Below are 13,532 nucleotides of genomic sequence, written 5' to 3'. Positions count from 1 at the left end.
TGAAGACATTTTCATTCTTTGAATATTGAAGTAGTTGATTTATTTTTTTCTGTCTTAAGATAGGAAAAAGAAGTGAAAATCATTGATAATGCTACAAATTCGTACTTGTGTCAAACGAAGATGAAGGAAGTAAACCGTAAATGCAATTGAACCTCCGACAAAGTCCTTGATGATAATCAGTTTATCATCCTTAGATATTCTTAACATGTCTTAGGCATGTGCAGAAAAGAGAAAGTGTAGCAACTGCTCCTTTTTATATTAGGGCCGGTCAACATATTCTCAGTTAGGAGAAAATTGGTCAATGATCATGGTTGTGAAAGGAAAATTAAGTATGCAAAGCGAAAATTTGTCAGCTCAAATAGAGCCTGTAGCATAACATGACAACATGTTAAATCTACGCTGTGTATTGTATCCCATAGATCTAGATATGCCGTTATCTTTGATTCTAACGGCAAGCATTTGCTATTAACGGAATTTAGGTTAGAGAAAGCAGGGGTCAGTCTTTTATGGCTTTACCAAGGGAGTCTTTAATATCAAAATACCATGTCAAGTCCCAAACTGTATTGACAAACATAAACAACTTTACTTTACTCTCCTTTATTCGTAAGGTTAAAGGAAAAACAACTTACATTTTACTACTACCTCGATCAAAACGCTAAGTAATAATGTAAACCACTTTTATACACAATTTATGTGGATTTTGTTGATGTTTATCGACGTAGTGTTTTCTTTGTTGTGGATACGACCCCTGGAGTAAGTGTTTGCCTTCAGCTTGTCAGTGTTGAGGGTGGTCGTACCTTGTACCAAAAAAAGCCCCAGGCTGGATATTTATCAGAACTAGTAATTTGGCTGTAACATCACCAAACCATCATTTATTTACCCATGATTATATCTAAACAGTCTTCATTATTTCATCGCTTTTTTCCTTTCAGGATCCCTCACTAAAGAATAAATTTATGTTTCTAATAAGAGATTAAAGCAAATATTTGCTGAAACTCCGTCCTCCTGGGCAAACGGAATGAATATGATTATTTTTCAGACGTTAACTATGGTCAGAATGGATTCTTAGCTCAACATTTGGCAGTTCGATTTAGTTACTTATAAACACCCACGCACGATGAGACGTAGGGGAAGGATTATCCTTAGGTAGAGACACATCTATTTCTCCACTCAGGGATGTGGAGAGTCAAGCAAGAAAAGTGATCAAATGTTGGAGGCAACATGTAACGAACTAACGTCCTATCAGGGGATAGTTGTTACAACGCTTTGTCGCTTCATGCCACGAAACCGATGTAAGCTCTGTTTTTACGTGTCAGTACGCCTCTGTGCTGGATTGCTTGTTCGCTTGTTTATCTTTCTTTTCGATCAAACACTCCTCTAAGAGGAAAAACTAACGAGGCGAAAGGGAAAGAAGGCTTTGAACAGCCAAAGCCTTTACAATACTGTATCTTTGGCGATAGAAGTCCAGTATATGAGGTTAAAAATACCAAAACTGACTGGAAATAATACAAGTGAAATTTCGTCCACTGCCAGAACACTGGCCTCTGTGTACAAATTCTTTCTCCATTTCTCGAGGCTCAGCCATTTGTTTTCAACACTTTTATCTGCAGAAGGATCACTTATCATCAGCTCTTGCTCCATTTTTGCAAATTCAACCATCTCCAGCTGCGGGCTGCAGATCTTGTCTTGCTTATATCTCTGTGTAATGAACAAAAAGAAACAAGAATGGCAACTAAGGGAGGTTGTAAACGATGGTAATGAACGTCTTAGTTTCAAATATGTAGGATTTTGTAATTTATAAGATATTGCCAATGATCCTTTTCCACATTTTAAGTAAGAATTCGCTCAAGCGCAATAGATAATGCCGAATAATTGATGATTTGTTTTGCTTAATTTAAAAGTGCACATGAACAGAGGATCAAGTTTGACTTGTGCGTTAAGGACATCCAAATCCGCACTTAAAAGTTATTTCAGTTCTTTCTTCCTTGTTCGATCACAAGGCCTCTACATCAAGCATGCTTTATCTTTAATAATCATAGCTGTTACAATTTCCTTATATGTGATTGGTGCATTAGCTTCTTTATTTTTCATTAATATTCTGCAGAGATGCAATCGGACAGTGGAATCAGACAGTCGGCTGTAATCGGACACCTGTAATCAGACAATTAAAGTGGCTAAATCATACTAAGTCCACTCAGCTAAGTCCATCAATCGCACATTCGATTACAACGACCATAGCAAACAAGTACAAACCCTACAAAACTAGGGAATTTCCAAAATGAAGTAATTTTTTACACGAGATATTGGCTCTGCTAGAGATATTTTCTGAATTAGATGGATTTTCTCATTTGGAGTTGTAATGGTGTAATTAATAATATTGATAACAGGACTTAGTGGCGATCAACTCGGTCTATAATCATACTCGGGATTGAAAAATCACCCGAATGATTACATTCCGAGTTGGATTCCATTCGGTTCTGTTGCCATTACAAATTTACTCTAATGCACTTTACAACAACTTAGGGGGAACTTGATAAGACTGCATTGAGCAGTTTACAATTTCAAAGGAAATTTGCAGGCGCCCCGAAGTTCTGGAAATAAGGTTAGACCACAACACTGTGAGCTACATTCACTACTTTCTGCGACAAGTCCATATTTTCGTTTCTTTTGTAACTAGTTAAGAAGGTATAATCACGCTTGGGCTTGATTCGTACCTCGAAGAAACGACTGAGTAAGGAACGTGGATAGTAAAGAGATTCGATCTCCATTCCATTAGAAAGACTGGAGTGTTTCTTACCCTAGAAACGGCGACATTCCCATTACTGATTGCTCTGTTACTGCAAGAGCATTTTGCAATGTCTTTGTCATTGTTCTTCTGGTGATTGTCGGATTCTTTATATTTTTTCATTCTTCTTGCCAGAAACAGCACCAGTGAATATTCTATCAAACTTGCGAAAACGAAAAGGAAACATCCGATCAGGTATTTGTCGATGGTTTTGACATAGTTCACCTGTATAGAGAATAGCAAAGGAAGATATTAGTGACGAGCTACATTGACGAAAAATCTACCATCCTCAAGATATTAGACATCCTTCCTTTGAATGTAATGCCTTGCAGTGAAAACTAAAAGCAAAAGTCAGTCTGGCAAAGCATTTATTTAGCTTCACTCTCACGTCCGATACACTCGTGAACAGTTAAAGCCAAGAGCGTTATCTTAACTAAACAAATTACTTACTTCGGTATATATATTTCTACTTAATTCACCAACTAAAGCTTGTTTTCTATGGATGCCGTGTATCTCATATATAAATTTGAGATGGAGTAAATGCTTAAATTGACTTAGCGATTCTGTCTTTCTAATATTACAGTTGTAGAATGTTCCAGAGCATTGCACCACTGTAACTAAAATTATTTTTGAGACCGTAAGTCCGCGGGAAAAAGGAACGTTAAGTTTGTTTACAGATACCGTTAGGAAATAGCATGTTTCACTTCGTATAATGGATTTGGACGAGAGATACTAGAACTTTACTCGCTTATTCGAGTTAGTTAGATTTATCAAGGATCGTTCATATTTTACCTTTGGCATGGAATTGTTGAGTAAATTAAGAATGGTAACAACGGTTAGGACAGAAGTAACTCCCAGTGTGACGCGCGCAGGAGGAGAACTGCGGGGCAGCACGAAAGTGATCCAAGAAATGATAACGATCAATGCACATGGGCCATACACGTGGATTACAAAGTAACTGGACATTCGTTCAAACGTAAATGTTGCCTTTATACCCGACCAGTTACCTAGTGGGGATAAAAAAGAGAATTGTCTTTCCTGGGGAGAAATTAAAACTTAAATATTTTGATCTATACTTTTAAAACGGGATCTGTGCGTCTTTCTTTACTTCCTGTACGTTTTGTTTAGAAACATCTTTTGGGTTCTGACGAATGGTAATGTATAGTTGGGATACTTGTTAGGGGTCGTGTTTTGAGCTAAACAAAATGATAAAGATTACTTTTCAGCCATCTGTGACTGGTAAGCCCTTTCCACGCTTTGCCTAACGATTTATTAGGTGGCTCAGCGAGAAATCATTGACGTCATGTCCTACTCCCTGTCCCTATTAAAGGCCTCATCTCCAGACAAGTCGTTGCTACGGATGCGAAAGGCCGACAACACTTTACGCGCTGAAGTGTAATCAAGAAGGGACACAGGAAGACAAGACATATTTCGGTGCGCAAGACAAGTGAAATCATGTGCCCAGCTTGTTTAAATAATTAATTGCAATCCTAGAGCTTTATACCTTTTGCTTTCCAATGTTATAATCTGAAATTATATCGACGAAGTAGATACTGTTTGAAAATGTTGCCACCTGTATTAATTAACTTTGACTAAAAATCCTACCCAGTCACACTCACCGACTACGTATTTGTTGTAGGTCTTTTCCAGACTGAGCTGAGTTAATCGGTATTGAGGCAGCATTTTGGTGCTTCCGGGCACAAATGACATTCCATCTGTGAGGTCATTCTCCCATCTGAATCTGATGTGGTCAGCACTATAGCCATCTATCGATAAAATCATATCAGCGTCAAGAACATGAGAACATTGTTTTCTCTCAGTCATTCTTATAATCATTGAGGTGTTGCTAATATTTCTTTCTTGATTGCCATAAAGCCTCTTACTTGTTATCGTTACTAAGAAAAATTTAGGAAGAAGAAAAAGTGATTATTGACATACAAGTGGCGCTGCCAACCCAAGTCACAAGAATTGAGTGCTTCCACAAGTTAATGGCTCCACTATCAATTTTGACAGCCATAAGATTAAGAAAATCTCCACTGTTCACTGCCTACCCCTTTTGCCCCAACTCCTCCACCTTATTCCACTTTGCATCTTTCTCCTTCCACTTCTCCTTCTCTGTCCTCCCACTTCTCCTTCTCTGCCCTCCCACTTCTCCTTCTCTGTCCTCCCACTTCTCCTTCTCTGTCCTCCCACTTCTCCTTCTCTGTCCTCCCACTTCTCCTTCTCTGTCCTCCCACTTCTCCTTCTCTGTCCTCCCACTTCTCCTTCTCTGTCCTCCCACTTCTCCTTCTCTGTCCTCCCACTGCCTACCCCTTTTGCCCCAACTCCTCCACCTTATTCCACTTTGCATCTTTCTCCTTCCACTTCTCCTTCTCTGTCCTCCCACTTCTCCTTCTCTGTCCCCCCACTTCTCCTTCTCTGCCTACCCCTTTTGCCCCAACTCCTCCACCTTATTCCACTTTGCATCTTTCTCCTTCCACTTCTCCTTCTCTGTCCTCCCACTTCTCCTTCTCTGTCCCCCCACTTCTCCTTCTCTGTCCTCCCTCTTCTCCTTCTCTGTCCTTCCACTTCTCCTTCTCTGTCCTCCCACTTCTCCTTCTCTGTCCTCCCACTTCTCCTTCTCTGTCCTCCCACTTCTCCTTCTCTGTCCCCCCACTTCTCCTTCTCTGTCCTCCCTCTTCTCCTTCTCTGTCCTTCCACTTCTCCTTCTCTGTCCTCCCACTTCTCCTTCTCTGTCCTCCCACTTCTCCTTCTCTGTCCTCCCTCTGCTTTTTCTCCCCCTTTCCCACTCCCTGTTCATTCTTCTGCTCCTCTTCATTCTCCCAACACCCTTCTCATGGCTCCTTCTTCTCTTCTCCCTCCTATAATCTTCCACCTTCTGTTTCGCAGGTTTGTTAGTTTTGGATAGTTACTGTCGTTGCTATTTAAGTATACAAGGATTTCCAAAACCAGACTTACAACTCTCAATTGTTAACGGGCAATGTTGAGTATCCATGGGAAACTTTCTTAGATCCATAGGACAGGCTGCTTTTATCGTCAGCCTGCAAAGATAAATAAATTCAGCCAAAATACTGCCTTTTTTTGAACTCTAAACTACAACTACGTCTAACACCCACAAACATTTTCAACATTGCTTGTGTCTTCGATCGCTGACAATTTCTGTGCTGCTTACTTCATGGAGCATCTTACTGCAGGCTTAGCTGGGGTCACAATCCTTACTCAGGTTTTTATTCCCCGCCCCTCCCTCCGCAATAAAGATCATTCTTTTGACCATTCTTATGGCTAAACATTCCTCTCAGCTTGGTCACCACGTGACTATTACCTAGCATTGTAGTAAACCATCCCTCCTGGTTTGATCATAATCATCACATTGTCCGTGGTGACTTTATGGAAAGAGCCTTGCTTGGCGTTCACAAAATACGAGTCTGGCATCCAGATACGGTCTAACACAAAGTTGCTAAGAAACATGGTTTGATTGAGGCCGTGGTCAAGTCGCTCGTCTCGCCACGCTTGACGCAAAAAGATGTCCAGCGAAAAATCCTGTTTAGAAATCAAAAGCCAAAGAAGGCTCTTAGTTCGCCCTACCAGAGAGAATTGCGTATCATATAGATGATAAGTAAAGGAAATGTTGTAAATGGATACTTGAAGCCAGGAGCATTCACCTTTAGTGCTCCTGATGCAGCTCATACAGGTTTCGCCTACTTATACAAAATAAATTAAGGCAGGTCATAAAGGATTCCTTTGCGCTATGGTACTGCAGAACTTTCCTTGTGTAATCTATGTATTCAAATATGTCCTGGCTGTCAACCACGACATAAGGCAATGAGAACACTTATTTACGGTTGATAACTTACCATATCCATCACATTAATTGCATCAATTGAAAGAACCCAGAAGCCTACAGTCACATCTACAGGCCCACCTGTCAATCAATTATTTCATTAATCAATTAGGCTGTCGACTCTATCCACAGGGGAAGCTGGCTCATTACAAACTGTTCCTCAGGGAAGGACTCTAATAGATTTAAGCGGTAAAGTTTAATATACTTCTTTTTATAATAATCAGAATATCTATCTACGAAACGAGAAGAGGAGGAACGCTATCAAATATACTTACCGTTATAATGGGGTCTTAACCGCGAGTCGTAGTTTCCCTTCATTAATAGTCTGTCAAGAATTTCAGACACGGTCTTGTTTCTTGAACTGCTGTTGAAGAGAAGTAATATGAGCGAGGTTTGCGGTTTGGGACAATTTCCAAAGAGCTAATTTCTGTCTGTGCTGTTTAGCTATAGATCACAGGTGACCACAATAGCTGATGAAAAAAAAAACAATTCACACATAGTTCTGCATATCATGCCCACGCACTTGTCCGTCCTGTTTCATTGGTTGGTTTGGGTGTCTCTAACCTCCACAGAATCAGAGCCTGACATCGTAAAGATTCTAACGGAAAATTGTTATCGTGAAAAAAACATTCTTAGTGTCTTCAGAGCAATGGATAAAAGAGGAAAAGTTTCTGAGGAAACTGTGGTGCTGCGTCTGCGGGGAGTATATGTTGAATAAGATAGTTTGGTTTCATCAACTGAGTTGATAACGTGAATTGGCCTCCTTGAAGAGTTAATAAGCTGACGTTTCGAGCGTTAGCCCTTCGTCTTTGATAAAACAAATCACCTGTTCAGAGCAATGATTAGTGATAGCTGAAATTCCAAACTTAAGATACGAGGATATGAATAATAAAAATACGAGTGAATTCAGTCCTTATAAAATCAAAATTGTACTTATCAAAAGCGTTTGTTGCGTAAGCAACTACAATAGAGGAGTTTCTTTGTGAGCCTTAACGCAATAAACGAGAACGATACACTGCTACAGTCGATTAACTAAGGACTTTCTCAGTGCAACTACTCCGCATATTCTGCAGTTAGATTCGATTCTGGAACAATATGGTGAAGCAGGTGTTTGAAAATTTTATACTTAATAAAAAGAGGCAAACAAGATGCATTATAATCTCGATTAGTGCGAAGACCGTATTGCGGCAGATTCCGTGTACTAAGAGGTCACCATACCAGATTCAAATGAGGGACACAATTTTTTTCATACCATTCAAAGTCTACTTCAGACCAAACAAATGAGCCACATGTTCAAAATTTAAATCAAATTAGAGGTAAATATTAAGTACTCCGGCTTTCTCGATGATGAAAATTACAGTCAAGCTAAACGTAAAAACAAAAATTTCGGGCCATGAGTGAGAATACCCTTTTTGATGTATCACCATAGAGCTATCCGTATTTATCTTGACCACCTTGGCGTTACACGAGCAAATGATAAACACACCAACCGATAAACCTCGTTTATGAGAACTCGTCTTGGTTTTGCGAGAATGACTTTACATGGAACAATATATCTGAAAGACTGCTGTAGCGTATTCTTTGAAAGAATTTTTTTTTGGAAAAATCGTCAAAATAAATGTGCTAAATTCAAACGAATAACCTACCTGGCTCCAGCCATGTAGAGAAATTCACAGAGAAGAACCACCAGAGAGAGTTTTCTAAGGATTCCCATTGTGAGCTAAAATATTGACAAAAACGATTTAGAGGTTGACAAATTGTAGCATTTTTGTTAAAAAATTTTCGAGGGGCTTCTAATGCTTTAATTGTGAAGAAATCACTATTAATAAAATACTGTCGTACGTAGAGTAAATAAAAATACCAAGGCCAATGAGAAAGCGAGTTCTCTGAGATACAATAACAGCGATGAATTATTGATGTAAAGGAAAATTTGCACGTTGTGTTAGTAGACAAATCAACACATTACTTGGTTTAAGCACACAATAGCAATTTAAAGTTGAATCATCTTAGTATTTTAAAATTAGATTCTTGGTAAAAGACAGGGAGGATGAAAGACACAAAGGAACCTCAGACCAGAAATCGCTTCTGTTTGGATACTCTCTTTGAGAGAGATGTTTTACTCAATTCAATAAAATAACATGAATAATTGACTCTCTTTACATGAGATCCCGAGTTTAAAGATATCATGCTAGAAATCTGGCTGGAATAAATCTTAATTATCGCCTCGGCCTCAACGGAGCAATCATTTTAATTTCTGCTTTCAAATCTCTGATGTCGTAATTGCAACGCTTATTTACTCATATCTCTTCGCTGTCTTATCGAAAGTTCATTCTTTGAATGGTGCTCTTGGCGGGAAACATCAAACGTAACCAAAAAATAAAAATATTTGAAGCAAAATCAGTAGGTAACCGATTTGCATACCGAGTGTACCTGTTTTAGTTTCAGCGGGACTACTTCTATTGCAGTAATTATGTTTTTCCAAGCGCCAAGGCAAGAATGCTACCGCAGTTATTGGAGAGACGACTTTAACGTCTTAGACAACTTTAACGTCTCTAGCATAAAAACGGCCATTGTAACACAACAGTTCCACAGCATCCTAACCAATTAATTATCAACCGCTTCTTTGCCTGATTTTACAATTATTTTTAATTATCGTTTTGCTTATACCGAGGAAAAACAACAACAACAACAACAACAAGACATCATCCAAGCTTTTAAGATCCCACACGTTCATTCATGTCAACAAAAATTCAGATTCGAAATATAGTACTTTATACCAATTTGTAGAAATGTTGACTAAAAGGCGCGCTTGAAAAAAAAGAGATAGAAAGAAGAGAAAAAAGATTAGAGAAACCAGCAAGTGTTACTAATTTTTTTTACAGCGCACCCTTTCAACTTAAATCACGAAATCATTTTATCATCACAGCCGCATCCCACATGTGAATGTTTGTTCTTCAGGCATGCACCAGAATTATGATTGGATAATTGATAAAGGTTCCGATGGTCATTTAGTTAATCCTGCCCTATTGAGACTGTCTTTTGATCGTCCATGCAGATGGAATTGTGCCCACACAATTGCAAAAACTACTGTTATTGGCTCCCTCGCTAATTTAATTATATCCAAAATTTAAAACTAGACTCATACACATTCGACAGAGTATGCAAGCTAGCTGATCACCATTACAATATAATTCATATCACTCGATAATCATTTCCTTGACGAAAACATACGCCCGTATCACGATAGAAAGATTAACCTTCTTTTTCATCGCATTCGTACCTGTACAGAGCGGCAACGTTCCGAAGTTTTTACAACTGAAGTACTGTACTTTTCACCTCTCTTAAGCGGTCACCTCTACTCAGTGGTCTTTATCCATGATGGTAGTATTGTTGACGCGTTTCGTACATTAAGTGGTCGATTATGGAATAAAATCACGTTTTTTTATCGTTCCTTTGTAATTTCTTTATTCTGTGGAACCTGTATGAAGCGGTCATTCCCCGTGGGTGTCCGCTAAATACAGGTTTTGACCGTATCAACCTTAACTTTGTTCCCTTGAGCACTAGCAAAGTTGGCTTTCAATCGCTTTCTATGAGTGTACCGGTGAGACTCTGCAAACCCACTCCCACAGGCAACCAATTCGCCAACACCAACGTAGTATGTCATTATGGCCCTCACGAATCGCGGGGTCTCACATAATTTTTTATCTTATCTCAAAATCTTGTTCAGCCTTTTCAAGGAGTCTTAAAATCCTGCATTTCTATTGAAGGTGTCGAAGTTTGGATCTCGTCCTTTTAATCAATCAACATTTGAGGTTTACTTTAAAATATTGTTTTTAACTTCGAAGTAATTAATGACTATTTAGACATCCAAGTTCGAGCTTTTAAATACAGTATGATTCGTTAATATATGTATCTACCCGCACATTTAACTTTCAGTCTCCAGATCCCGTAAAGGAAATAAAGATAACTAAGAAGTATAGTTGCGATTTATCAGCTGAGGGCCAGTTTTGCTGGCAAGATTTAACATAAACATACCACTTGGTACCTTAAACTTGTTCCCCACTGAAACGCCAGACCTGAGATCTTTCTCGCTTTTTGCCAAAGGCTTTCGTACTTGTAAATATTAATAAGCCAAACGAGTTCAATTTTGTCACTATTGCCTTTGGTTAATTCATCTGAAAGTCGTAAGGTCACAAACAGTAAACACTGAAAAAATATACAGTAAAGGTAATAAAAAACGGGAAAAATATTTCACCTTTACTAAGGGATTATTAAGCTACCGAAGTAATTTCCTTCGCAGTTAGCGATCGCTTCTAAAATTAAGATCAGAACTTATGATCGAGGAGCCTGTAATTTCTATTGACATGCTGGGCATATGTTCGTCTAATATCTCTTTCCCACGCATTGCTCCTCGTAGCGACATTGTTCTCGAAATTCTCGGCGTAGCACTGAGAATTTGAAAGTACTCAGTGGATCAAAACTCACGTGGATTTTAAATTTTTCATGCGGCGATCATAGCGGCGTTTAAATCGCCACAAACAAAAAAGTTAAATTTATTTACTACTTCATTCATTTATATATTTATTTAAATACTTGTTTATTCGTTTAGTGATTTCAAAGTTGGAAATTAAAAAGGGTTTTTGAATTAGAGGTAGCTAAATGAGTGAATAATTCACGAAATTTACCGCCAGATCCGTTTAGAGTTATAAATAATTGAGCACCATAATAACCCTCTCCTGAAATTCATAAGATTCTCTTTTTTAAATACAATATCTTGCTTTTCGCTAATAGTTTCTGAAAATGTCAACGCAATTCAGAGTCGTTTGAGGAAAATTATTACATATTCATAAATTCATTTCCTATTCTATCAAGCCACACTTTCTCTGTTCAATAAGGCTGTGCGGCTAACAAAACAACCTTTTTAGAAATTACCATCCCAATATGTAGCTGCGTTTTCCATTTTAAAAGGTTTCACAGTTGTAAGATTTGAAAAACGACATTTTGTCGCAAGCAAATTTTGTTTCGTCGTACTTTTTAAGTCAACTGCTTAGCTTTGCAAATATAAGGAATCCAAAAGCGAGCTCGATAAAGTACTTCAACTTTAAAAATTCAGTTAAAGGTCAAAAGTTAAAAAGCATTCAGTTAAATAATTGATGAAAAAATATGTTTTTCTCTCCTCTGCTTGTTACGACTGTATAGGATTATAAAAGCATCTGTGTCGATGTTTTCATCATAGCGATTTTCTTTTCTCTGCATATGCCTCGCGAAATTAATTTGATACGTAACAATACATCTTGCAAAGATTTTGTGCATTTTCCAGTGAAGAAAGAAAACATTAATACCTTTTAAAAAGAGAAAGGACCGTTTATAAATCTCTATATGATAATGGGGATCTCACCAAACGAACTCAAATGACGCACCAAAAAAGTTTCCATCTTTGTTATTTTGTCTACTTGAGGAAACCTTTCAGACCCTTTACGAATTCAGACAGGATAGCTTTAATATAAGACCATGGACAACCTCCCAGCTCGAGTCCTTTTATGATTAGCTATGCTTAAACCTATTCCATACCTACTGGATGCAATTGAGATAAAACAAAAAGTTCAAGAATGGATTATGAACTAAATAGAATTGTCAAGGAAATTTAAGGTGATCTCACGATGATCGTTTGATAAACTTCCGCCAGGTTATTTGGTCTTCTCTAATGGCATCGTTCCAGGAGCTACTGAGCAAATTTAATTCTAGTGATCTGTATACTATCAGGTGCCAAGACGTGATGAAAACAGTTTTTAAGGCAATTCAGTTTGCAACGATGCCGAAGTACATACGTGGTCTTTTTCAAATGACAAATACTGAACGCAACCTTACGAGGATCAAGGAAACTTGTTATCCCATACGTTAACACAACCACGTATAGTCTTCATTCCTCCAGATACACTTCTGTAAACATATGGAACAAACTAACAGAGGACCTAAGGTCAATAATGTCCTTGAATGAGTTCAGAACTAAAATATGCCAAATTTCTTTCGAACATCAATGCAATTGTAACTTATGTAGATAGTAGTTAATGAACTGTATATAATATACGATTTTATTTTTATTTATTTATTTTCTGTTTTTTTCTTTCTCGGAGAAGTTAGCTGTACAGCTACTCTTGTAAATCCGAGGTGAAATAAAGGTGATGTGATGTAAAATGGTGCCAAGCACGTTCTTAATGTTTTTGTTTTCTCCCATGGCGGGGGCTTTACTTCGTGCTACTCTTATTTTCACTAGAAAGGAGAAACTTTATTCCATTTTTTACCACATTTAGCATAACGACGATGAGGTTACAAATTTTTAATAACCGCAACTAATATAGCTTAATCCATCTGCGAGAAATATGTTTAAGATTGCAAAATTTAAAGCTGAATCCTAATTCAAGGCAAAAACCCTAGTTTGTTTTTAAAGGGATGTCAATGTAAGCTGCGACTTTTGGTTTCCAACGGCCGTTACCGAATCAAAACAGTTAAGCCGTGGTTATAATAACACCGTTCCGAGTAATGCGTTATGGAATTTCAAACATGAATTCTGTTAACTCACCTGTTTGTAACCCAGCGCTGGGCGCCATTTTTGGGTAAGGATACCCCCCATTTTTTGGTCAAGAATATTGTAGCGTCGTTACATAGTTTAACAGATCGAGTTAGTTTCGCTGCAAAGTACGCGATCAGGATGCATACGAAATTAAAAGTTTGACAACTCTAGAGCCCCCTTTGTGGACTTCTTTTTGTACTTTCAGCTCTCTGAAAACTGACTGCTGTGCTATTTGTTCTCCTAAACAATGGGGAACGCATTTGTCTTGTAAATAAGATCTGTTAGAACAAGAGGCTTATGTGATTGCACTTTCGCCATAAAAAAACACTCGATAC

The 13,532-nt window shown here is 38.1% G+C and overlaps 1 protein-coding gene across 7 annotated transcripts; it reads right to left on the bottom strand.

Annotated features, from left to right (window-relative positions):
• Positions 1 to 581: 581 nt before the first annotated feature.
• On the bottom strand, positions 582 to 13,407 carry LOC113676546 (gamma-aminobutyric acid receptor subunit beta-4-like). 7 transcript variants are annotated; one of them, XM_089181475.1, is made up of 11 exons: positions 13,207 to 13,407; positions 10,662 to 10,832; positions 8,273 to 8,346; positions 6,902 to 6,990; positions 6,640 to 6,707; positions 6,108 to 6,325; positions 5,744 to 5,826; positions 4,405 to 4,551; positions 3,578 to 3,792; positions 2,798 to 3,010; positions 582 to 1,698 (listed from the first exon to the last, which is right to left on the bottom strand). In XM_089181475.1, exons 1-11 carry the CDS (start codon positions 13,255 to 13,257, stop codon positions 1,435 to 1,437), a joined length of 1,593 nt encoding a protein of 530 aa, XP_089037601.1. In that variant the 5' UTR covers positions 13,258 to 13,407; the 3' UTR covers positions 582 to 1,434. The 7 variants fall into 7 exon arrangements, with proteins under 7 accessions (XP_089037601.1, XP_089037602.1, XP_027049013.2 ...); XM_089181476.1 differs by having other exon boundaries at positions 6,902 to 6,987; positions 13,207 to 13,368; XM_027193212.2 differs by lacking the exon at positions 10,662 to 10,832 and having other exon boundaries at positions 6,902 to 6,987; positions 13,207 to 13,368.
• Between the last annotated feature and the right edge of the window lie 125 nt (positions 13,408 to 13,532).

This window comes from Pocillopora damicornis, chromosome 9 (genome assembly GCF_964200805.1).
Source record: "Pocillopora damicornis chromosome 9, jaPocDami1.2, whole genome shotgun sequence".
Taxonomy (NCBI): domain Eukaryota; kingdom Metazoa; phylum Cnidaria; class Anthozoa; order Scleractinia; family Pocilloporidae; genus Pocillopora; species Pocillopora damicornis.
This window is presented reverse-complemented; position numbering and strand designations above follow the sequence as displayed.